General features: G+C 46.7%; 1 protein-coding gene across 1 annotated transcript; it reads right to left on the reverse strand.

Moving 5' to 3' along the window:
• Positions 1-460: 460 nt before the first annotated feature.
• TMOD4 (tropomodulin 4) lies at positions 461-26231 on the reverse strand. Its single transcript, XM_083477319.1, has 10 exons — positions 26078-26231; positions 16424-16610; positions 14423-14579; positions 7871-7993; positions 5083-5172; positions 4638-4768; positions 3383-3490; positions 2158-2301; positions 1647-1791; positions 461-910 (listed from the first exon to the last, which is right to left on the reverse strand). Exons 2-10 carry the CDS (start codon positions 16547-16549, stop codon positions 888-890), a joined length of 1047 nt encoding a protein of 348 aa, XP_083333445.1. The 5' UTR covers positions 16550-16610; positions 26078-26231; the 3' UTR covers positions 461-887.
• Between the last annotated feature and the right edge of the window lie 44 nt (positions 26232-26275).

A 26275-nucleotide genomic window follows, 5' to 3' on the forward strand; every position in this document is an offset into this window, starting at 1 on the left:
AGGTGAAAGGACCTAGATTTAATTAGACACCCTCAAACTTGGTGTGTCAGGAGATGAATCTCCCCACCTGCCCATCTTTTCCAGAACAATTCTGGGACATATTTTCCAGAACATTCCAACCCAGAATGAATGAAATTGATTTCCACCTGGCCTGTGCGCTAGTGTAAACCCCAAACGCCAGGCTCATTATCAGAAAATTTATTATTTCTGATGCTGTGCTTACGGGCACAAGTGCAGAACCCATATGGGAAAATGAAGGCTGGGTCTGGTGCCAGTCACCATTGCCAGCAGCACCAAAATAATAATAATAATTTTATTATTTATACCCCACCCATCTGGGCTTCCCAGAAGGTGATGGGGGAAGAGGCGACACCTCAGGCGTGGGGCTGCCCATTACAGAAAGGGGCAAGCATTTCCAAATGCAAGCTGTCGACCCAAGAAATTTGAGATAATATACGTATTCAGGTTTCGATCAGCGAGATGGTGCCGAATCATTTAATAATAGTAGCTTGTTTAGGAAAGATAGGAAGATTGCAACTGCCTTTGGTCCTTAGCGGAGAACAAAGCCAGTTCTTTGGGGCAGGGCGGGCGTCTCTCCGAAATCTCTCTTATTTACAGAGGTAATCAAAAGACGGGGAGCCTGGATTCGGAGGAAGAAAGAACCTGAGATTGCAAGAAATTGGGGTTGGGGGGGTGGTTTCGGTCGCCAAGGTGAGGGGGGAACAGCAGGGCAAATCTCTCCGAGAAATTCTCTTCTTGAAATAAAATAAAAATCCTTGCTGTTGGCAAAACTCTGTCTCTGGGAGGCAGGCAGAGCTTAAAAGGCTGCTTAGAGGCACATGAGGAAGCTTAAGGGCACTCTGGATTCGGTCGCGGGGGGTGGGCCATTATGTTTTCTTCTGCTTGCGGCCTGCAAAAGAAAGACGAGCAATGTGAGGACACCGAACGCTGCCTTATATACCATATTTTTCGCTCTATAACACGCACCCGACCATAACACGCATGTAGTTTTCAGAGGAGGAAAATCCGTAGGCATGCCACCCGTAGGCATTTCCTCCATAACACGCACAGACATTTCCCCTTACTTTCTGGGAGGAAAAAAGTGAGTGTTATGGTGCAAAAAATACGGTACCTCGTCAGGCCATTGAGGTCCCATGTAGCTCAGTAGACTCTACACTGACCGGCAGCAGCTGTCTGGGATTTAGGACAGGGGTTGGATCCATTGGGAGTTGAAGCTGGGACTTTTCGCGTGCAGAGCAAGTTGGGCAGACAAAGGGACGGACTTCTTTGCACAGAGCATAGTTCATCTTTGGAACTCATTCCCACAAGAGGTAGCGATGCCTACCAATGGGGATGGCTTTAAGAGTAGACAAATCCATTGAGGACAGTACGGCTATCAAAGGCTACTACTAGCCATGACAGTCATGTTTTCCCTCCATTGCTGGAGGAAGTATGCCTCTGAATAGAGGTTACTGGGAATCACAAGTAGAGAGACCACTGTTGCCCTCTGGCCCTACTTGTGGCCTTCCCAGTGACATCGGGAACAGGATAGCCAGCCATGATGCCCACCCACTAAAAATGACCACTCAATTATCCATTCAAGAATCAGGACAGGCCACTGGGGTCGGCAAGCCAGCGCCACTTACGTAATTCGTTGTTCTTGGTTATCGCGATGGAGGCTCTGGCCCTTGGTCCTTGCTGCGTGAAGTGATAACCAAAGCGGATAATGGAAGGGCAATTTTCCAACATGGCGGCCATCTCCATCTCCACCGAGTCGCCCAGTCGCTGGCGCTGTGTGGGGAGAAGGAAGAAAGAGAAATGAGAAGTGTGAAGGAAGCGAGGAGGGGCCCCACACTACTTGTTTTTTTTGTTTTAAAAGATGACATTGGGTTTGCGAGGAGACAAGAGGATGTTGCGGGCTGAACTTTGCAAATTCATGCATGTAACCAGAGCATGGATTGAGGATGCACGAAGAAGCCACCTTGCTGGGGCAAAGCAGGTCTAGGGCTGCTCATCTGCAGGAGAGGGACAGAAGGCAAGCAGGTCTTTTCCATCGCCGCTGCAGAGAGACCAGCTGCCTTTGGTCGCCGTTTCATCCGGCTGCAGAGCAGAGGGAGAGTGCAAGGGGCTCTGACCCCAAAATGGAGGCCAGCTAACCTGGTTGTCCACCTTGAGTTCAGTCAACGTGGAGTTCTCCTTCATGGCTTTAATGACTTCCATCATCCCAGCGCTGGTGATGAAGTTAGATTCAATGTTGAGGCTCTGGAGGGTCTTGTTCTCCTTCAGCATCTCGGCCACAGCCTGAGGGCGGAGAAACAGGCAAAGTTCAGGAACTCTTGCAAGTACAGTGGTACCTTGGTTCTCAAACTTAATCCGTTCCGGGAGTCCGTTCGACTCCCAAAACCATTTGAAAACCAAGGCGCGGCTTCCAATTGGCTGCAGGAGCTTCCTGCACTCAAGCGGAAGCCGCGCCGGACATTCGGCTTCCGAAAACCGTTTGCAAACCGGAACACTTACTTCCGGGTTTGTGGTGTTCAGGAGCCAATTCGTTTCACAATTAAGCCTTTCGAGAAGCAAAGTACTACTGTATTGTTTTCAGCCACTGTCTCCAACTCCCAGCAGCTCCAGCAGCCAGCGAGGGCAACAGTCACAGAGGATGATGGGAGCTGGAGTCCAGCAAAGTCTGGAAGGTGTTGAACTACCCCAACATTTGATGTTTCCACTATCCCTTTGGAACTCACTGCCTCCTGATATCAGGTAAGTGCCTTCGCTGTACTCTTTTCGGCACCTGCTAAAAATATTTTTTGTTTAGATAAGACTATTTGGATGTGTAGAACACTGGCATGTGCTTTCACCCACTTTTTAACTTATTGTTGATTTTAATTTGCTTTGAGTGTTTTCAAATAGTTGCTTGCAACCTTTCTTTAACTGATCATTTGATTATTCCATTCTTTTCATAACAGTTTTGAGGGTTTGTTTGTTTTTACAATCATGCGGAATATAAATTTTATAGAATAAAATAAAGAAATGCCAGAGCAAAGGCCAGGCTGGCCATGACTGATGGAAGTTTTGGTTCAGCATCACCTGGAGGGCTACAGACTCTCCCATCCCTGCTTAAGTAGGACTAAATCAGGGCTCTGGTCCCGATTCTGTTTTGGTCCTGTCCACCCAGTATTTGGTTAACCACAAAGCCTACATAAGTTGTCCTAAATTGGGGCTATTCTAGCCTAGAAGGTTCCATGAGTGATCACAGGGAGTCATCCTTCTCCAACTCTGTTCTCCCTCGCCAGTTCCCTGTTAGGGTTCAGCCCTAGCCAAAGCTCCAGATCGCCTGTTAACGGGCAAGGAAGTTTTACAGAGGAGGAGCAACCTCAAAGCTTACGTGTGCCACTGGGTCATTACTCCGGGTTGCAACCAGGCTGAGCTTCTTGATGACAGTGTTTCTTTTCATGGAGTCGCAGATTTCTATCAGCGTCTGAACGGGAATGTCCTGTTGGAATGAAGAGAGGCCCATCTGCACCACCCAAAATCTCGCTTCAAACCTTACCTGTTCCTACATTTGGGGGTGAGGGACCGCATGACGTTACCCCTCTCCTGCTGACATCTCGCGTGTCCCAAAGCGAAAACCCACTTTTATCCTAATCGACAGTAGCACGAAAATGATTTAGAATATGCTTAATGACACTTTCACAGAGTGGTGTGGAAGAGCCGTAAGTCACTGCATCCTGCAGGAGAGTTTCTTCTTCAAATCCCTAAAATATCCACATTTGCTTAGAGCAGGGCTTTCAGTGTGGCTGTCTTGGTTCTGTGGGACAGCATCACAGTTTGAGACATAGCTGTTGTTTTGTATTGTTTTTAAAAGTATTTTTAGCTGCTTTTAAGGTAAAGTTTGTAAATCACCTTGAGGCACATGTAATTTCTCATTAGGGTAAAACCCTAATGAGAGTTTTACTATTTATACCCCATGCTCTGACTGGGTTTCCCCAGCCACTCTGGGAAACTTCCAACATATATTAAAACATAATAAAATATCAAACATTAGAAAAACTTCCCCATACAGGATTGCCTTCAGACGGCTTGCGGTTTGGATACCCTCCAACATTTCTCCAATGAAAACAGGGACGTCCTAAGGAAAAGCGGGACATTCCAGGATCAAATCAGAAACCGGGACAGCTTTTCTAAATCTGGGACGTCCCTGGAAAATAGGGACACTTGGAAGGTCTGCCATTGTATTTCTTAACCTTTGAAGGACCGGCCCACTCTCACACTGGTCAGACCCCTATCCTCTGACAATTAATCCTTTTAATTGTTCATAACCATGAGAACTGGAACTTTAGCTTACACTTAGAGGAAAGTGGTAGAACATCTGCTTTGCATGCAGAAGGTCCCAGGTTCAATCCCCAGGCAGGGGAGGGAAGGAACTCTCTCTGAAACACAGCTGCTGCCTGTCAGTGTGGACAATATTGAGCTAGGTGGACCAAGGATCCAGCTCCATATAAAGCAGCCTCCATGCTTGAGCCCATCGACATCTTCAAAGCATCTGCTCTTCTGACAAGTGACAGACTCCAAAACAGGGGCTGTTCCATCTGTTGCCTGCTTAAACACCCAAGTGTGTCCTCCTGGGACTCGGCACTGACCTTAATGTTATTAAGGTTCACTTCCTCAAGTTCCTTGTCGTTGCTCTGGATTTTCGTCAAGGTCTCCTCCACATTTGTGGGGTTTGGAGGCTCATCTGGGACAGGCTTGTACTTATCAGGCTGCACTACGCCTGAGAGAGAGAGAAATAAAATAAAGAGAGAGTGTGTCTTGAATAACAGAGGGCAGAACTTCAGGACCAGGGGGCAAATGTGGCTCTCCAGTCTTCCCTTTCCACCTCTCAAGACCCTTCCCAGACCATGCCCCTTCTCTTGAAGCCTGTTCTCATTTGTGAGTGTTTTGCTTAGTCTTCCTAGGATTGGGACCCTAGCCCCCAACCATGTCCACTTGAGTTTGACAGTTGCTTCTGGTTCCTGGGCAACAGTCTCTCCTAACTCCTTGGTCATTTGCCACCCTCTGTAAGATGCAGACCAAGGAATCACTCACTGTTTATGCCTTCCGTGTTTGTGATGTTGCCGCTGCAGATGGCATCATAATACTGCTTGTTGCTCATGAGGGTGTACATGCCCAGGATAGCTGCAAGGAAGCAGAGAAGGAAATAGCCAGGTTTGTATTTTCTGTAAAAAACAACAACACACCACAATATTCTGATAATTTATTTTGGATTGCCAACCATGTGCAAGGAGCTGTACAGAGCACTGAGGCCTGCCCCTCTTCTGATCACTAGCCCTAGCTCTCCCTGTAACAATGCTTTTTAAATTCCCCGCACATAGAAGTGTAGCATGTTGTAGAAATAGTTTACCTAGAATCCTTGACACACTAGTATTCTACATGCAGGCTTGTTGTTTTTTAGTGTTATTTTTACTTCCCAGAGGAGCATCTTCAGACTACAGGCAGGGACTCCCCTGTTTTAGCTATCAAGTTGATCTACAGACTGTAAACACCAAACACAGTGTCAGGTTATCCAGGCAACCACATGAAGCAGTCAATAGGATAGAGAGCTGCACATAAATGACACCTTTCAAAATTAGAGTATGACAAAATCCATAAAAAATCAGATAGTTAAAAACACCAGCCTGTGGTTGTAAATGCAGAAATGCTCCCGATGCATTTTTTTTTTTAAGCTAGTCTGTCAGGGCACTGACAGTTCCAGATTTGCAGGGGGCCTTGGACAAGATGTCTCCTGCGGGCTCCCTCCCTCAGTGAGTCCACCCACCCACTGCCATCATTGCCATCTGTTCTTGCTCCTCTGCCTCAATGTTGCTGCCACCGGCTTGCTTGCCAGTGAGTGCTTCCACCTCCTTCTTGCCACCACTAAAAGCGGTTCTCAACCTGTGGGTCCCCAGATGTTGTTGGACTACAACTCCCATCATTCCTGAGCTCTGGCCTTGCTAGCTAGGGGTGATGGGAGTTGTAGTTCAACAACATCTGGGGACCCACAGGTTGAGAAAGGTTGGATGAGCAGGTTGCAACAGTGGAGAGGAGACAGCAGCCAGAGGGGGCTCTTGTCAGTGGGACCCGCTGCCTGGGTTTGGCACCCCGACAGTTGCCTGATCAGCCCAACCTGTGCTGCCGGCCCTGTGCCTGGAAGAAGGAGGCTTCTATCTTTTTCTGTAGGCACAGACATTTCAAAAATCCTTTGTGGAAATCCATTATTTACAGGGACAGGAGCGACCTTCTTTGTCAGGATAGCAGCATAGCTAGTGGGGACATTTCTGCTCCGGTGCATCCATGCCGCGTCCAGCTCCGATTCCCAAAGCTCAGCAGCAAGCAGAGAGTAGGGCTGGCTTAGCGCCACGCAGAGGCTAAAATCAGACACTTCGGGTGCTCTCGCCCTATCGGCTTACGCCTGACAGGGAGCCATGGGGGCAATAAAAATACGTGAGGCTTTGGCAAGGAGGTGACGTCAAGGGACTTTCCCGTCCGGTGGTCACCGGCCAGCACGGGCGACCCACCTGCTTTTTATGCAATACAGGTTGTTACAATTGTCCTGGGCTGCCTGCAACAGAGTCCCCTCCTGGAAATGGGGATGTCAGAGAAATTCCAATCAATATAAAAATGGGAGCAGGAATTTACGATGTCCGCTTATTCATCCCATGTCCATAACGGAAATCAATCCAGCAAACGGGGTTAGTGTTTGCTGTTGTCATTGCTTTCCATCCACTAATGATGTGCAATTGACCAGTTCTCTTTTGCATAGACGTTGTATTTCCTTTGCCTTACGAATGTAAGAAGAGCCTGGCAGATCAGGCCAAAGGGGACCCATCCTGTTCTCACAAACACATACCCACAAGCAGGATCCGAGCACAAAAGCCTTCTCCCCTCCTAAGGTTTCCAGCAACTGGTACTGTATTCAGAAGCATTGCTGCCTCCAACATAGCCATCATGGCTAGTAGCCATCTATAGTCTCCTCCTCCTCCAAGGATTTCTCTAATCCTCTTTTAAAGGCATCTAGGTTGGTGGCCATCACTGCCCCCTGGGGGAGGGAGTTCTACCATTTAGCTATGTGCTGCATGAAAATGGACAGTGCAAGAAGCGTTCTTCATTCCTGCTAAAAAAACATTCTGGTTTAGACAAGCCTACCCAGAAGTTACAGGTTACAGATGCTTCAGGTTACAGACTCCGCTAACCCAGAAATAGTACCTCGGGTTAAGAACTTTGCTTCAGGATGAGAACAGAAATCGCGCAGCGGTGGTGGCAGCAGGAGGCCCCATTAGCTAAAGTGGTACCTCAGGTTAAGAACAGTTTCAGGTTGAGAACGGACCTCCAGAACAAATTAAGTTCTTAACCCGAGGTACCACTGTAAACAAATAAATATTACACCCCCATCCAGAGCAGCGGACTGCTCCAGATATCTAAGTCAGTGGCTTGAGAAGGGGTTAAGAGGAAGTCCATGCACAGACCCAAGCTGAGGGTTGTAGCCAGATAAGTACTACATGGAATAGACCTGTTGGAAATAACAGGTCTAAGTGAGTCACATTCATTAATGTCAGTGGGTCTACTCTAACATTGGCTACAACCCCAAGGACCTAACTGGACAGTGTACTGGGTGCATTTGTACTTCTGTGCTTCTTTTTGAGCTGATGGATAGTATTAAACGCCCTTCATTGACAGTTTGATAATAAATGCCAAGAGGTTTCTGATAAGATGAGGTTCCTTTCCCCCTATTTGGAGCTAACTTCCACTGGGATCCGATACACCTCACTGTTGTCTGTGCCCCCAACATGGAGCAGCTCTCTGCCCACCACCCTGCGGCCGGAAATACACTTTTTACCTGCAATGTCGCACATCTCCGCATCGGTGGCATTTGCTAAAGCTTCTTCCAGTTCAGGTTCCAGTGTGATCTGTTCTTCTTTGGGGATTTCCCTCTTGGGGTTTTTCGGAATAAAGGGTTTTCCTGGTGTTTGGGGTTAGGAGAGGAAATGAACTAAATTAAAAGCGGCACAACAAAAGGTCATACGATGCAGTTCATTCAAGCAATTCCCCCCCCCCCAAATTCTCCAAAACTTTCCCCATTCTGAAATCCAGCCAGATTTGGTGAAATGCCCCCAAGCTGAGCTCAAGTTTTTGTAATTAGAAGGTGTTTTAAGTCTTCATAGAATTGGTCAATTTCAGTTTCTTCAGCACCGGTAGTTGGTGCATAAACTTGAATTACTGTGAAGTTAAAAGGTCTGCTTTCCATTCGTATCGAGATCATTCTGTCATTTTTGAGATTGCATCCCAGTACAGCTTTCGCCACTCTTTTGTTGACTATGAGGGCCACTCCATTTCTTTTACGGGATTCTTGCCCACAGTAGTAGATATGATAGTCATCCGAACTGAATTCGCCCATTCCCGTCCATTTTAGTTCACTGATGCCCAGGATGTCAATATTTATTCTTGCCATCTCATTTTTGACCACAATGTTTTTATTACATTAACATTAATTGACTTTGTTCATTGTACGCTTTTTATAATTTTTACTGGCACCCCTTTGAGACTTCTGTGGTTAAGCAGCAGCGGGTTTTCCCAAATTAGTCCAACATCTGAGGATACATTATTTTTCTGACTGGAGAAAGGGAGGGGGCACTTTATTCTCTTAGCTGGAAAGACTTTCCCCAAGGATGTGTGTAATAATGATAATATTTTTTATGCACATTTCCCCCAAGAGATGCATTTCTTTTTTTGCTTAACGTTCTTTATAGCTGAAGAAATGCAGTGCAAAATCTGGAAAAGTGTACTATTCAAAGGGTAGCTGCGTTCCCCTTCTTGTATCATTTGGGGCATGTGAATTACAGTGGTGCCCCGCAAGACGAATGCCTCGCAAGACGAAAAAACCGCTAGACGAAGAGACTCGCAGAACGGATTATTTTCGTCTTGCGAGGCACCACTGTAGTTAGGTCCAGATTCCTGCATTGCAGGGGGTTGGACTAGATGACCTGCACGGTCCCTTCCAGCTCTACAATTCTATGAGTCTTTGTTAAACTGCGAGCCAAACTGAATTTCTCTTCCTTTCTGCCTGAGCTCCCATTCAGTGTGGCTTGCCCAGCTGGAAAAAGACCGGAACAGTGATTCTGTTACATCACTGTACGGGGGAGTGACTAAATGATCCATCCCAGAGAAGCAGCAGGATTGCTGATCCTTAGCAGATGCCCAGAGCAGTAACTCATCCAGAATTTCAATGTGGAGGATTCAGGGCCCTCAAATTATTCCACTTCTTCATTTCCCATGGCACACTAGCAGTTCTCTCTACACTATCTGACACGATCAGGTCTAGAAACTTGCACTGTTTGTTTTGTTGCTGGCTGGTTGCTGTTTTTTAAATCCAACATTAAAGTAGCTGGGATTCCAAAGCAGCCACACCAGACAGTTCCATTTCACGTGGCCCAGATCTAACCCCTCTCCATGCCCCCAAAACACGGTGATTTAGTTACAGAGAGGAAGCAAGGGATTTCTTAATCGCAGCCAGATGTTTAATTGCTCAGCGCTAAAAGTAGCAGCAGAAGAAGAGGTGCCATCTGTTTAAATTGTTAGAATATAAACACCAAGCCACTACGAGCTGCATTGCAGTAATTTATCTTGTGAAATTAAGAGAACAGGGGTGGGGGAGGGATAAAGAATATGAGAAATGTAGATACGGTGAAAACAGTTTTTCTAAGTATAAAAATAGCAGCAGTAATTAAATAAGGGTGGGGAGAGACGGCAATGCCTCAGATTGAAGCAAAACGACAGTGTGATGACTCGACGCTCAGGTTAGAAACATTAAGACATGTCTTGCAATTAGAAATTGCATTTCTTTTCTATTTTGTGTTGGTTTTCTAATGTTAAGAACATGAACCACAATAAGAGAGGGAGGAAAGAAGACACGGACAAGGTTTCCTTTCAGAAAATCTCTTGACACTGTGAACTTTCAGGAAATCTTTTTTTAGGCCCCAATGAGACTGGGAAAAGGGAGAATCAAAGCTGCCCTTTAGAAACGTCCCGGCTCCGGGATCTTTTCTTTGTTCCAGTGTGGAGAGAAGTAAATTAGCGTGGGAACCACAAAGTGAGAGGAGGCGCAAATAGGGTGAACCTGAGATGCCTTCACACACACACACACACACACACACACACACACACACACACATATCTTCCAATCTGCTGGCAGAGTCCACCTGTTGCTCCTTATCACCGGCTCTCGGAATCTGACTGCTGCTGCCTCTCCACGGGATTGGCCAATGCACCGGCAAGATTCAACACAAACGCCATTGGTTATGCTGCAAGATATCTGGAAAGGGTAGTGCTGCTGCTTTTGACACGCAAGGGATGTCAGAAGGCAACGGTTTCTATTCCAAACTGCATTAGTCATAATCGGTTCCGTTTCTCTTACACTGCAGTTCAGTTTCTGCCAAACACTACATTATTCATCTCACCATGACAGCTATTTAGAATCACAGAACTGTAAAGTTGGAAGGGACTCCAAGGGTCATCTAGTCCAACTCCCTGCAATGCACGAATCACAGCTAAAGGAACCATGACAGAGGAGCATCCACCCTCTGTTTTAAAACCTAAAACAAAGGAGAGTCCACCACCTTCCGAGGAAATACGTTCCACTCTCAAACAGCTCTTACTGTCAGAAAGCTCTTCTTAATGTTCAATTGGAATCTCCTTTCTTGTCATTTAAATTCATTGGTTCGGGTCCTCCCCTCCAGAGCAGCAGAAAACAAGCTTGTTCCATCTCCCATGTGACAGCTCTTCAGGCTAAATGTACAGCTGGATTGGGCCCTCAAAATGGGTGAGAGACACATTACTTCTGATGCAATGGGTCCTGATGTACCCACTGAAGGCCAAATGGATCATGAATTTAAATCCCTGATCAGCCTTGTTGTTCACTGGAGGAGCTGGCTACGGTAGTCTCTCAGATTGGCATGCTTCACAGAGTTGTTGCATGGTGACACAGAGCTCCTTGAAGAAAGGGCAGAGTACAAATGCCACAGGGAGGAATTCAACAAGTGAAGAGGTTTCCTTGTCACTCTGCCTCCATGTACCAGTAGCTAGACTGGTTGGATTTCTGCCTGTTGTACTGCTCTTAAAGGCAGAGGAGCCTGCCTGGAGTATAGGGGTGGAACATTTGTCCCCTGTCTATCTTCAGGTGAATGGCAGATAACCAGTGATCAGTTACTAAAATGCCATTTTAGGGATGTGTTTTCTGATGCACAATATAAAGTTTCTGCAAGTTTTGTGGTCAAAGGTGGAATGAAATGTATTTTAAAATGTTACCAAATAAGATGTGAGATATATGTACCTACTTTGGCTTTTTAAAAAGAATTTTTGGCAAGCAGAACCACTGGACAGCTCAAATTTATGCTCTCACAAGCTGATTATAAAACTTTGGTTCCTCTGGTTGGTGCCACACACAGAGAGGACCTCTGCAAGTAAATGACAACAACCTTTGCCTGACCTGAGCAAAGCCACTGGACAGCTGAGATCTGAGGTCTCGCAGGGGAATCTCTTTGCAATACCTCAGCTCTCAGGGTCACATGCAAAATCTGCAAATGGAAGAACATCATAAAGAAGAATATGATAAACGCCCTTAATGTACAGCAGCAGGTTGCCCTGAAAGTGCTTTTAGCATATGTGAAGGATGCAACTCTGAATGAAGGCAAGTCCTTAAAATCAATGTCCTCCTTTTCACGCCTTTCATTGTGGGGTCAAGTAGCTGCAGTTGAAGGTCAAGGATGAAGAACATGCAGCTGCAAATGCACCATCGTCTACTCAGAAGGAAGTCCCAATTCACTTTGGTGCCGACACGCATGAGAGAGAGCTACGAATTTGATTTCCCCCCCCCCCAGGTGTGTTGATGGATGATTTGAAGAGATGCCGTGAGCCTTTACCAGGAGCACTTAGGAACCTTTTGTGGGTCAGGACATCTGAGCTACACACCGGGCTATTTTGAATCCTCGGCGTGCTCCCGGCCGAGCTAAATATAACTTTTCCTCTCAATCCCATCTCAATTCTGGGACAGCACGCACAGTAGGATTCTGGCAACACTCAGGAGCAGCTTTTGCCCGGCGCCAAGCTGGGACAGAGCTGGTCTCGAAGACCTATGGAGCGTACGTGATTGTCTCTCTGCACATGCCTCCAGCACCTCTTGCCCCCAATCAAAATGGCAGCCATGGATTTGGAACCACCAATAAAACTGATGCTAGCACCCAGGGTTTTTTAAGGATATTGCAAATGGCAAATTCCAAAATCCAAAATCCATATCAGACAATGGCATTCTTAGGCCAATCAAAGTGTCACAAAGGAGTGTGGAAGCTTTCAAGGCCAGGACAGTTCAGAGACGGCACCCCGAGCATGGTTTGTGCTAATCACAGTTTATAATCAAAGTACAAGCAAACCAAGGTTTACAGCTGCTTGCCTGCTTTTGTTTCCCAATATCTCAGAGCTCAAGCTGATGCATTTACTCTCATTTTGATTGTGCAGTGGCTTCTGGAGACAGGAAACTAGTAGTCACTCTGCTCTGTCAATCTGAACATCCCATTGAATCGTACAGCACACAAACCATGGTTTCTCAGCCTTGCTCACCAGATTATCACAAAACATGGCTTGCCAATTCAAATGTCACAACCCAGCATAGTACAGGCCCATGGTTAGCAGACTTGTCAAACCATGGTTTCTGGCACCAGACGCAAACCATGGTGATGCCTAGGACAAGCCTGGTCTGGAAACATACAAACCAATGGATTCTGGGGCTGATGGCAAACCATGCTTTCTCAAATTAGTGTCATGCCTAGCTGCTGACCACAGTTTGATGTGACATTTGAATAGAATGAGTTTGTAACAGGAGAATGAGGGTACTCCGGGGCCTGAAACACAGCAGGCAGAAAATAAAATTTATTTGTCCAAAGGCAGATGCCCAGGCTTCTGCTATTTAAATCAGACCTGGCCAATCCAGATGCTCCATACGATTCACCAATCACAGAGGGTATAATCTCATGCAGGCGCAGTAGCTCAGTAGTAACTCAATAGTAACCATAAAAAAATTCCTTCCAGTAGCACCTTAAAGACCAACTAAGTTAGTTCTTGGTATGAGCTTTCGTGTGCATGCACACTTCTTCAGATACACTGAAACAGAAGTTGCCAGATCCTTCTATATAGTGAGAAGGTGGGGAGGGGTATTACTCAGAAGGGTGGTGGGAATGGGTGATTGGCAGATAGCTGAGAGAGCCTCTTGACGACTCTTAACGACTGTAATAGGTCTTACAGGAAAAGGCAAGGGGTGGGAAGGTGAGAAATGGTTTAGTTATGTATAGTGAGATAAGAATCCAATGTCTTTGTTCAGCCCAGGTCTTTTCATGGTTTTAAGTTTGGTAATGAGTTGTAAATCAGTTGTAAATCTGACATCAAGAATCACAGAACAGAGAAACCAGTAGGAGAACACTTCAATCTCCCAGGACATTCTATACAAGATCTCAAAGTAGCTGTTTTACTACAAAGGAATTTCAGAAATAGACTGGAAAGAGAAGCTGCTGAATTACAACTCATTACCAAACTTAAAACCATGAAAAGACCTGGTCTGAACAAAGACATTGGATTCTTATCTCACTATACATAACTAAACCATTTCTCACCTTCCCACCCCTTGCCTTTTCCTGTAAGACCTATTACAGTCGTTAAGAGTCGTCAAGAGGCTCTCTCAGCTATCTGCCAATCACCCATTCCCACCACCCTTCTGAGTAATACCCCTCCCCACCTTCTCACTATATAGAAGGATCTGGCAACTTCTGTTTCAGTGTATCTGAAGAAGTGTGCATGCACACGAAAGCTCATACCAAGAACTAACTTAGTTGGTCTTTAAGGTGCTACTGGAAGGAATTTTTTTATTTTGACTATGGCAGACCAACACGGCTACCTATCTACTACTGGATCAATAGTAACCATTATGGTTGTAATGGTTAGAGTGTCAGACTATGAGATCAGGGTTCAAATCTCCACTCAGCCATGAAGCTCACTGGATATCACTGTTTCTCAGCCTTACCTATCTCACAGGGTTGTTGTGGGAATAAAATGGGGAGAACCATGTACACCGCCTCGAGCTGCTTGGAGGATATAAATGCAATAAATAAATAACTCACTGAAACTGACTTTTAGGGTTGCCAGCTGACCATAAGGGTTTTTGTTTTTGGTTTAAATGGGCTGCTCCTCTGCCTTCAAGAACAGCTCAATCTGCAAAAATCTGTAGGTGGCACTTTGTGCAGCACAGTTGCACACCCTGCTGCTGCAGATGGGACGGTAGAAGGAAGCTTGGCAGTCCATCCACCCAGCCTTGGAATCACAGCATCCAGCTTGGAAATTATACAAATACCTTTTTTCTCTCCTGTGAAGGGCACCAGGTCTTCCCGCTCCTTCACTTCCATTGCCTGCTTCTCCAGGTGCTGCATGAGGGCGTCTCGATCCAGTGGACCTGTCGGGCTCTTCTTCGTCTGGTCTCGTTGCCGGAAACCCGCTGGGAGCATCACATTCTATGAGGCAGTGCAGAATGGGGGTGAGCGAGTTATACAACAGTGGCATTGTATCACCCAGTACTGTAGGATAGGGCTTCTGGCTGCATCAGAACAAGGACTTTCAACCAGGCCATCAAAATTAACTCAACAGGTGAAGCTTCGGGCTTCGTTATATTTCCCTGTTAGGTATCATCTGTTCAGTGTGCCTGCTCCCCTCTCCCACCTAACAACACTGGCAACGGGAAATTGCTTGTGTGCTAATGGGGAGTGACATGACATGGCTACTACTTTTAAGCTTTCCGTGCTCTTGTTCATCACCACAAAACTTGCCCTTGGGGCTGTGAGGGAGGGATTTGTAGGGGTGGGCAGAAACAATTCCTGGGAAAATAGTAACCTAAAGTTCCTTCCATGCCTACTGCCTAGATGTGTGACTACAGTATTTCCTAATTTGAGCGTATGACAATTATAATTGATAATATTCGGTCTCGATACCCATACCCTCTTGATTCCTGAGCAAACGTTCCTAAGCTGAATGTACATTGCAAAAATCCAAATTGGTATTCTCCTAAACTCGATTCCATCCTGCAGCCTTACCCCTTTAATGTTAGAGTTATAGGCTCAATGGCAGAGCAGAGAGATAGTGAGGAAGAAGCCACCCCAAAAAATCAGCATGGCTAATCTTTGCAAGATACTTCGCAATTGTGTATTTAAAATGGGTGCATTTGAGGACCTTTAAAAAATGCTATAATAAAAAGTTATCACCAAGACTTAAAAGTTGAAACTTTAAGCAAACTCATTCTCTGAGGGTTGATCTTTATCATCCATTAACAGGGATCAGCAGGCTTGGGAGAACCCCAAAATTTGAAGAAACACTATGCCTCTCTCTTTAGAGGAGGGAAACCTGAAGGAATCCCCCTCCCCAAAGTAGTCCAGACTATGCAGGGCATGCACAGTGGTCACAGATTGCCTCTGATGTCAGGGCACAAAAGTGGAAAGTGGAAGGTGTGAGGAATGGCGTGCCCTGGAAAGGGCTGGCAGGATCTGTCAATTTTGGTTCTTTCAGTTTCACATTTCCCCCCAATCTTAGATTCAGTTATCCACATTTTGCAGCAATTTGTAATTATGAAAAAAAAATCCTCATGAAAATTCATCATTGTTTAGTGTGAATTTCTCATAACAAACACATTTTTATAAGCCGTTTTTAATACCATACGTTTGTTGCAGTCTCACTTGTTGCCCCTAAGGAAAATTAAGTTTCACCATCTTCACATTCAAGAAGGCTGTGAATTTTAATAAAAATTATAAAGGAAGAAGGCAGCTATGAATGTTTTGATTCAGCACCAGGGGGTTTGCTTCAAAAACCATCTGGATAGGTGAATCTGCTGGTTTTGGTTGCTTTCATTTTATCAATCTTAAGTTCAGTTCTCCATATTAAACTCCTCGCAAAAATTCATCAACATTTTAGTGTGAATTTATTTCAGCATACACATTTTAAAGCATTTTTGCATTGTGTACACACTTTCGTGAGCAAATTTCTGTAATATAATGCATTTTTGTACATCAGTTTCCCTAACGTATACATTTAGAGGAACGTTTTACCCTGTCAAATGCATTTTGTTGCACACGTTACTTAGCTGGAGAACTGCATTGCAAAATTCGAAGTGAAATTTCAAACGATATTTGCAAAAAGTGCAAATTAAGTAAGCTTGTCTTTTAATTGTGAATGAGACTGAATTTCTCCCCCATCCCTAAAATCATGTCTAGGCAGTCGTATTTCCGTTTCCCTCAAAAACCTAAAATTTAATCTAGAATTTTCAAGAATCCCACCTTCTACCCCAAATTGTCACCCCCCTCAATCTCACTTCAGGGTCCATTTCCTGAAGCTCTACGTCAAGTTGAGCCAGCTCCTCCGCAGATAGTTCATTCAAGATCTTATCTTCATCAATGTCTCGATATTTCTCCAGCTCTTTCTGGTATGAAGTCGTCATGGTTGCTGCGGTTTATGCAAAGGTGTTGTCTCTCCTGTGATGTAGAATGAGGAGGATGAAGCTGGATTTAGGGGGATAGAAAGAAGTCCCAGTGAGTAACTAGGAGGCAACTCTAAAAGATCCAGTGTAAAATCAGGCACAGGGCAACATGGGACACTGTTGGGGGAAAAACCAGTGGAACTCCTTGCCTCTTGGTTTTTCTGACTGGTCAGCTAAGTTGGTTTCTGAGACCTCTTACCACTATAAATTAGTGGTAGTATTGGGGCTGGTACCTGATTAAAGAAAACATAGTCAATTAACCCAATGAGTGTCAATTGATTACTATTTAATTACTTGATTCTTCCAGATATTTCTGGAGCAGGGGCACTTGGATCTGTTTCAACATAATATGTTCCAAGTTTGAGTCTTCCTGACTTGGGGACACACACACACACCAACAAAGCTAAACCCAAATGTTAATTCAACCATGGTGCTTGTGACTTGAGTTTCTTTGAAGAACAGGGTCTCCTGGTAAGTTTATATCTTGTTCTTGAAACTCTCAGCATCCAATTTTGGTGTGTGTGCTTGTTTAATTCAAATCAGGTCACATTTCAGTCTATGGCCTTAATTGAACGGTCCAGACAAATAGATCAGTGCAGGCATTTATGGCCACACCAGAGTGTTCAACAAGCAAACAAGCTTACCCGTTCACCCAAAAGAAAATGACTGGTATTTCGCACTGTACTTTAATTTTCTGTCCTGCCTAAAGGGCAGCGCTCCATTTGCCAGAAGCTTGCGCATTGGCGGGGGGGGGGAGGTGTTGAATGAGTCCCCCAAAACAGCTGTTTTAAGCCACCCCATTCAGCTGATTGTCAGGATCTGGTTCTCAAAGGCTGAGGGTTTTAAAGCAATGCTGAGGAATCTGGTGCCAGTGGTCTGGGATAATGGCACTTATAAGTCCATCATCATATGGAGGGCCACAGGCTCCCCTTCCTTGGGTTAAAGGTATAAGCCCCACAAGGGACTGTACCACTTCAGACTGCAAATACAAGATGGAATGGGTGCCCCTGTGCCCTATCTCAAAAGTGCCACAGAAAACAAGAAGGAAGAACTTCCCTTTGAAGGTGGTGGACTCTCCTTCCTTGGAGGTTTCTAAAGAGAGGTTGGATGGTCATCTGTTGGGGGTTCTTTAGCTGTGATTCCTGCATTGCAGGGGGTTGGGCTGGATGACCCACGGATGTCCCTTTCAACTCTACCGTTTATGATTCTAAGACCAGGTTGATTCTTTAACACGGTTGGGATTTGGGGCTTGTGGGGAGAGGACATCCTGTTGTGTGCTGTCTGAAGTCGTATCCTCTCTGGAGGGCTGCGCCACGCAATGTTTTTAAATATGTAAAATCATTCACATATGTCTGTGCAATCACACTCTGTGTCTCTTAGCTATGCATTTGGACACTTCTCAAGATAGCATAACCAAATTTTGTGCGGTGGTTCCTGAGATCAACAGCACGTTTCTGTCTACGTTTGGGAACCGTTGGGTGCCATTTTGAATCAAGATGGTCAAATGAACCTTTCAAAACTATGCCGATTTTTAAACACAGGTCTCCAAATTGGTTTCCTAGAATTCCTGAGGAACCCCAAGCTAGAAACCTGCTATATCAGATTAAATGACAGATGCAGGAAGGCTCTGAAGCCTAATGATGGAGAAATCAGATTGAGCGATAAAACTGTTTCCAAACTGTCCCATTCCCAACTTACTCTGTCTGCTTATCACACTCTTACAAGGCAGGTGGGGAGTGCTCCAGGAAAATGCTCTCAGTCTGGCTCTTGCTCTCTTCCCCTCCCTCCTTCATTTCTGGTCTCAATTTCTCTATCACAAAATGGACCCAACCCACGAGACAGGGCTGTTGTATAGGACTAAATGAATGCAAAGGAACCACTCTGAAGTCTGATACACATGGTTTAAATGGTGTGTTTTTTTGAGCTGGGGTTTGTGTGTGTGTTTAATTCTGTGGTTCTCTTTTTAACCTTTTAATCTAGTTCAAGGACCCAGTGGTGCAATGGGTCAATGCGTCTGGCTGATAACCAGAAGGTTGGTGGTTCGAGCCCACCCAAGGACAGCTGTGGCCAGAATTCACGCACTGCAGGAATTTCAACACTATAATTCTGTGATTCGACGTTTCATCTTTTTAAGAACCTAGGAAGCTGCTTTATCCTGAGCCGGACCCCCAGTCCATCCAACTTGGTATTGTCAACACTGGCTGGCAGCTGCTCTCTAGGATGCCAGGCAGCTTTCTCTCCCAGCCCTACCTGTAGATGGCAGGGCTTGAACCTCAGACCTTCTGCATGCAAAGCAGGTGTTCTGACCACTGAGCTGAGGCCCTCCCTTATACCAGATGGCATCCCTGCTTTTTCTAGTACCTTTCAGATACAGTGGTACCTCAGGTTAAGTACTTAATTCGTTCCGGAGGTCCGTGCTTAACCTGAAACTGTTCTTAACCTGAAGCACCACTTTAACTAGTGGGGCCTCCTGCTGCCGCTGGAGCACGATTTCTGTTCTCATCCTGAAGCAAAGTTCTTAACTTGAAGCACTATTTTTGGGTTAGCGGAGTCTGTAACCTGAAGCGGATGTAACCTGAAGCGGATGTAACCCGAGGTACCACTGTAATGCCTTCCTGTTTTCCAACCTACTTCTTTGATTGGTCTCATCTCTCCCTTCCTCTCCTCCTCACTTTCCCCCAAAAGATAAGAAGCTTTCTGAAACAGGAGTCCTGGAATCAAAGAGTTCTTGTGTGCTCTCAGAATTCAAAGAGGAGGAGGTCTGTCTGAGCAGATATAAGGGGTGACAAACTCAGCCGGCCCTCTTCTGGAAAGATCTAAACTAAATAGGTTTGTTTGTTTCCCCCACGATGCCTTAAACTATGGTCAAACTTCCATTCTCAATTTCCTGTGCACTTTAACAACCTGCGGCGGATAGTAATTCAACCACTGTGGGATAGCTTTACCAGCGGAATTTCTGCCTGCCGCGCAAGTTGGTTGTGTTTCCAGCAAGCGATGTGATAGGCAAAGAAAAGGGGGGAGGTGGGGGTCGGCATCCTGTTTCTGGAAACACAGGTGTGGGGAGCCTTTGGCCCTCCAGATGTTCATAGAATCATAGAATGGTAGAGGTGGAAGGGATACCCAATGATCATCTAGTCCAGCGGTTCTCAACCTGTGGGTCCCCAGATGTTGTTGGACTACAACTCCCATCATCCCTGAGCTCTGGCCTTGCTAGCTAGGGGCGATGGGAGTTGTAGTTCAACAACATCTGGGAACCCACAGGTTGAGAAAGGCTGATCTAGTCCAACCACCGCAAAGCAGGAATGTTCCTGGATAATAACTACTCTCCTCCTCCCTGGCCCTTGGGAGCGCTGGGGCTGATAGGAGTTGTCATTCAGTGAAACACCTGGAGGGGAGGGCCAAATCTTCCCCACACCTGCTGTAACGGTTGCCATGCAGGTGGACATTCAGCTGGTGAAGCGTCCCACCTGTCAGAGTAAAAAGAATGCCCTGACAGCCTCTGGCAGACAGAGAAACCATAGCAGAGAAACAACAGTGGCAAGTTTAGTGAGCGTAAATCAGGCACCCCCAAACTCGGCCCTCCAGACGCTTTGGGACTACAACTCCCATCATCGCTAGCTAACAGGACCAATGGTCAGGGATGATGGGAATTGTAGTCCCAAAAACATCTGGAGGGCCGAGTTTGGGCATGCCTGGCATAAATGAACGTCCACAGGGGCACATCTTTCCATGCTGAAATATGTTGTTTGTGGCGACAGCCCACCTTTAGATGACTCCCACATTCTTATCTTGGCCAATCAAGTGTTTTGGTTCAATATCTGCATCTTTCCTGCCACCGTTTGGGAGGAGATTAAGCTCCTACTTTGCATTGCCAAAAATAAATAAATAAACGTTGGCCATGTCATATTCCCTTTGATTGACAGAAGAAAGATGAAGGAGGCTACCTTTTTTTCTTTCTCTTTTAAAGCCACACTAGACAATTTTTACCTCCTCCCACCGAGTGGTACTCTAGACATCTGCCCTAAAGTCTTACTCTGACAGCGCCACAGAGAACATGTCCATCAAGACTGCTTTGTCTCTGACAGGGGCCAAACAAATGCCGCTGGGAAGCTCCGTCTTTCCCAGATTCACCTGAGCCAACATCCCATTGCCACACGCCAGGTTTAGACAAGCTGCTTCATCTAATCCAGCCTCTTCCCTCAGCCCACCAGCACAAAGCAGGTAGGAAAGAGCCTTTTCCTTTGTTTGCTCTCCAGAATCTGGTGCTCTCTTAGGCGGACTGCCCCTGAAAGACCCATTCCAGCCATCGGGACTTGCAACCCTCAATAGGCCTCTGAATTTGTCTCATCCCGTTTTTAAGAAGAAGAAGAAGAAGAAGAAGAAGAAGAAGAAGAAGAAGAAGAAGAAGAAGAAGAAGAAGAAGAAGTTATTATTTGTACCCCGCCCATCTGGCTGGGTTTCCCCAGCCACTCTAGGCGGCTTCCATAGAAACCAAAAAACACTAAAATATCATACATTAAAAACTTTCCTGAACAGGGCTGCCTTAAGATGTCTTCTGAATGTCAGGTAGTTGTTTATCGTTTTGACATCTGATGGGAGGGCGTTCCACAGGGCGGGCGCCACTACCGAAAAGGCCCTCTGCCTGGTTCCCTGTAGCTTTGCTTCTCGCAATGAGGGAACCGCCAGAAGGCCCTCGGCGCTGGACCTCTGTGTCTGGGCTGAACAATGGGGGTGGAGACGCTCCTTCAGGTATACTGGGCCAGTTTTTAAAGCCAGTTTCAGTCAGCATCAATCCACATCTTGTGGCGGTGAGTTCCGCACATCAGTTTCACCTAGCCACCCCATATTCTAGTATTATGCAATGCTGGAAGGTGGTGGGCTCTCCTTCCTTGGAGGTTTTCAAGCGGATGTTGGAATGGCCATTTGACAGGAATTCTTTAGTTGTGGTTCCTGCATTTCAGGGGGTTGGACTGGATGACCTTTGGGAACCCCTTCCAACAGTTCTATGATTCACTGAGCAGACAGACTCTTGGTTTCCCCTGTCTCCACACTGCTCATGATTTACTAGATCTCTATCTGGACTCTTCTTTAGGGTTTTTTCTATTCCTCCTCCTCCCCTCCACCTCTAATCTAAAACGTACCCAAGGAAGGAAGATTTTACGTCCATAACAAACACAAACACACAGAAGCCCGTTCTCTTTTGACACCCTCTTGCTCCCGTCTTGGGTCTGGAGATCTGCCCTGCCAGGTGGTCTAGCATTGTGCGAGGGTTAATTAACAGGGAGGAGGGGGCTTAGCTGGACGTCCGAGTAGGAAGCAAGGACACAGCAACCCGGAGCCCTCCGGGAAAACTGCCACACCATCTCTGCATGCAGCGTGGCGCTAGAATCTCTCCCATCAGTGCCTGTGAATAATACCAGGCGCTGGGATTCACAAGCGGGGAGACTTGCTGCTGCTGTGCTCGGGTGCTGCTTGTGGGCTTACTATTCGGGGCATTTGATTGGCCACTGTGGAAACAGGATGCTGGACTAGACAGGCCCCCATTGGCCTGGTCCAGCAGCCAGGCTATTTTGATGTCCTAATAGAACCTCCAGGTCCAGAGGCAGTCTATCTAGATCCATAAGTTCATTGGGTGTTTGGCCACAGACACTGGAGTGGATGGGCCCCCCTTTCGCCCTTGGAGCCCCTTACAATTCTACGGTTCCATTATTCTGTGCATTGCCTCTAATGTGGTCCTAATGCGGACACTGAGTGTGCAGGTGTCCTTTGCAAAGTTTAAAGGACTTTCCTGAGCTACAGCCCCTTATGCTTGCAGAGATCCCTTTCCAAATCCCCAAGACTCTGCCCTTTGGCCCCAAATCTTCTGTCTTTGAAAATTGCCCTGAGTGTTTCTGAACTGGTAATGAACTTGGGGATCTGGTGATCTGGGTCACTGGGTAGGATATTAACTGGAGGGGGGAAACAGGTTAATTTAAGATTATGAATTGTTATTATATTTATTTATTTATATCCCCCCCCCACCTCTTTTTCCCAAGCCGGGGCTCAAAGCAGCTTGTGCAAGTTAAAAGAGCACAGATAAAATGCAGAAGGCTAAAAACGTATTAAAAAAAATAGTTAAAAGGTTGTTAAGCTCTAATAGAATTAAAAACAAAGTAAAAACAAAACTGTTTAAATGTAGGCAGTAAAAACAGTGCAGCTCTTTCCTTAAATGAAAACACAAAAAAACCCACAGTCACTCCCCCAAGTCTACCTGCCAGCAGAAGGACAACAAGGAGGGAGCCAGTCTGGTTTATCCAGGGAAAGAGTTCCAAAGTTGTCTGGGAGGAGCCACCACCGAGAAGGCCCTCTCTTGTGTCCCCACCAAGCGTGCCTGTGAGGGTGCTGGAACTGAGAGAAGGGCCTCTCCTGAAGATTTTAAACCCCCAGGCAGGTTTGTATGTGAGGATACAGTCCTTCATATCGCCTGGGCCTAAGCTGTATAACTTTACCTAGAGATGATTTGAGAGATTGGGGGGATTGGGGAGGAGGGCAACTGAATGGCAGTTGAATCAGCTGGGAACAGAAGTGTTGGGAGACGGCAGATGAATCTGGGGTGGGGTGTGCATTAAACGAAAAATTAATCAGTGGGGCAATTTGGAGGGGAAGTGAATGGGCTTGCAAAGTCTGTAACCTCTGAAGTCTAAATTTTAATCTATGTGTGTCGTTAGTGTGTGCAAATTTTATGCAGCTTTGGATAGGAGTGATGGGTCTCCTGCTCTAGAGATCTTTTAAGTATCTAGGAATACTCTGGCTTTATGTCTGCAACCCCCTCCCTGAAACATTGTGCAGTTTCCACCTCCACCCCTCCTTCCATTCCCCCAGTCAACCCCTGCCTTATCGCAGGTCAGACGCTTGGCTCTATCTAACGCGATGTTGTCTACACTGACTGGCAGCGACTCTCCAGGCTTTCAGAGGGAGGGCATTCCCTGTCCTATCTATTTATTTTTACTAAGTTATTTATTGCACTTCTATCCCAACTTTTCCTCCAAGGAGCTCAAGGCAGCGTACACAATTCTCCTCCTCTTCCTCATCTGATCCTCACAACAACCCTGTGAGGTGGGTTAGGCTGCGAGGCAGTGACTGGCCCAAGGTCACCCAGTGAGCTCCATAGCTGAGTGGCAGGATTTGAACCCTGGTCTCTGCCAGGTCCTAGTCTACCACTTTAACCACTACACCACCACTGGCCCTCCTACCTGAAGATGTTATTGGGGATTGAACCTGGAACCTTCTGCAGGCAAAGCAGGTATTCTGCCCCTCAAATACAACCCTTCCATTAAGATTCTAGTTGTCATAGGTAAAGGTAAAGGGACCCCTGACCATTAGGTCTAGTTGTGGCCAACTCTGGGGTTGTGGCGCTCATCTCGCTTTATTGGCCGAGGGAGCCGGCGTACAGCTTCCAGGTCATGTGGCCAGCATGACTAAGCTGCTTCTGGCGAACCAGAGCAGCGCACGGAAATGCCGTTTACCTTCCTGCCAGAGCAGTACCTATTTATCTACTTGCACTTGACGTGCTTTCGAACTGCTAGGTTGGCAGGAGCAGGGACCGAGCAACGGGAGCTCACCCCGTCGCGGGGATTCGAACCGCCGACCTTCTGATCGGCAAGTCCTAGGCTCTGTGGTTTAACCCACACTGCCACCCGCATCCCTCTAGTCGTCATAGTTCTCAATAAAGGGCCAATTTGAAATGAAACCAAGGAAGCTGCCTTATACTGAGTCTGGTCACTAGGGTCTGTCTAGCGTGGTGGTGTTTGCTCTGACTGGCAGCAGCTCCCCAGAGTTTTAGGCAGCGCTAACTGAAGATGTCGGAAATTGAACCATGGACCTTTTGCTTTCAAGGCAAGTGCTCCATGCCTGAGCTGCGTCTTTTTCCTGCGTGATCCCGACCTTCTCCGCAGCCACAACTTGGCCCTCGGCCTCATTTCCCAGGCGGACAACTGAGCTTGCCAAAAGCCCTCCCTCCTTTGCCCAGATCTCTCTCTCTCCCTTCTTGGCTTCCAGAACCTTTAAGGCTGCGAGATGCTCAGGGTGGGGCCACTATCCATAACAATTATCTTTTGCTTTTTTTTTTTTTTTTTTTTTTTTTTTTTTTTGCTATGTCACTCTGCCTAGCGCTGCCTCCATCAACGGCGTCATAAAAAGGGTAATAGCTGTCCAGTTTCACACCATTTGAGAGACAGTGGCTGTGTACAGTTAAAGCATATCCCCCCCCCCGAAGAATCCCGGGAACTGTAGTTCGCCCTGGAGCCGAGCTGCAAGTCTCAGCGCCTGCAAACTAGAGTTCCCAAAATTATTTAAATGCAGCTTGCCTTGGGGAAGGTTCCAGGATGGCTCAAATCTGTTTTGAAGATTTGATGCCACTTTTGAGTCCGAATTCAATCGCTTGGGGATCTCCTTTGACCTACCTATACAGTGGTACCTCGGGTTACGTACTTAATTTGTTCTGGAGGTCCGTTCTTAACTTGAAACTGTTCTTAACCTGAAGCACCACTTTAGCTAATGGGTCTTCCCGCTGCCACCAGAGCACGATTTCTGTTCTCATCCTGAAGCAAAGTTCTTAACCCGAGGTATTATTTCTGGGTTAGCGGAGTCTGTAACCTGAAGCGTATGTAACCCGAGGTACCACTGTACTTTCCTTCGCCTGGAGTAGAGGATCCACCTGTTTCTAACCTCACCATCAAGGCTTAAAACATGACTTAAGCTCTCCTCCACCTTCAGCCCATAGATCTGCTTCCTTGCAAGCCCAAATCTTCAGTTAGCAAGAGACAACTGCGTTTTTGTGATGCCCACGCACACCCCTCCCACCAGACATGGGGTGGGGCCTACTCTACACTTTTGCAGCAGGAGGAAGTGGTAGAGTCCTTGCAGAGCAGGCTGCGCCACTTCAGGCTGCAGGTGGAGAGTTGAAAAGACCCTTGCCTGGATCCCCTTGAAAGTGAACCAAAATCCTTTCTGAGGGATTTCAGCGACGTTCCGCCAACTCCCAGCTTGCAGCTTTTTTGTGGTACAGTCTCTTCAGGTTTGAGGGCAAGCCCAGCGGTGGGGGGGGGGGACACCCCACCCCAGGCTCTGACCCTTTCTGACTGGTCACCTAGTGAGCTACTTGCAGAGAAATTCATTTTGTCTGATTTCACAGGACACACACAGACATTTGCAGGGGGCGTTGCCTGTGCACACGGCAAAACGGTACAGTCCTCGCTGATCTCATGCCTGGATTCTACCGCCTTATCTGTTGCGTGTGCCGGCTGGGCCTGCGTGTGTCCGGGTGTATAGAAGAGCTGTTCAGTTATCCTTCAGCAACACTCTCCACCCCACAAGGACTCAGCCCAAACATAGCCGGCGACTTCCCCTGCCTTTGCCTGGCATACAATTTTCTCGCCACCCGCTTGCCGCCTCTTAAATTCCCACGAAGCCGAGGAGGGGGGAAAGGGGGGGAAAGGGACCCAGACTTACCTCCCAGGCAGGCTGTGTCGGCCTCTGCCTTTTTTCTCCCCCACCCCGAGCGGTGTGAACCTAGCAGGCAGGGCAAACGGGGAGAGAGCGAGAGAGCGGCAAGCCCAGGAACTGTGTGAGATCAGCATTTTATTATTTTAGCTTTCCAGCCGGGCAGGCGGGCGGGGTGAGGAGCGCAAGAGCGAGAGATCACATATA

Source organism: Podarcis liolepis (genome assembly GCF_965112155.1).
Source record: "Podarcis liolepis genome assembly, chromosome: 15".
Taxonomy (NCBI): Eukaryota; Metazoa; Chordata; class Lepidosauria; order Squamata; family Lacertidae; genus Podarcis; species Podarcis liolepis.

Excerpts from the sequence above, each read along its gene's own strand:
- TMOD4 (XM_083477319.1), bottom strand. The coding sequence starts at position 16,549 with ATGACGACTTCATACCAGAAAGAGCTGGAGAAATATCGAGACATTGAT. Across the intron at positions 3,491-4,637 it reads TGAACCTTAATAACATTAAG|GACATTCCCGTTCAGACGCT; the intron begins GTCAGTGCCGAG and ends TCATTCCAACAG. Across the intron at positions 1,792-2,157 it reads AACTCAAGGTGGACAACCAG|CGCCAGCGACTGGGCGACTC; the intron begins GTTAGCTGGCCT and ends CTCCCCACACAG.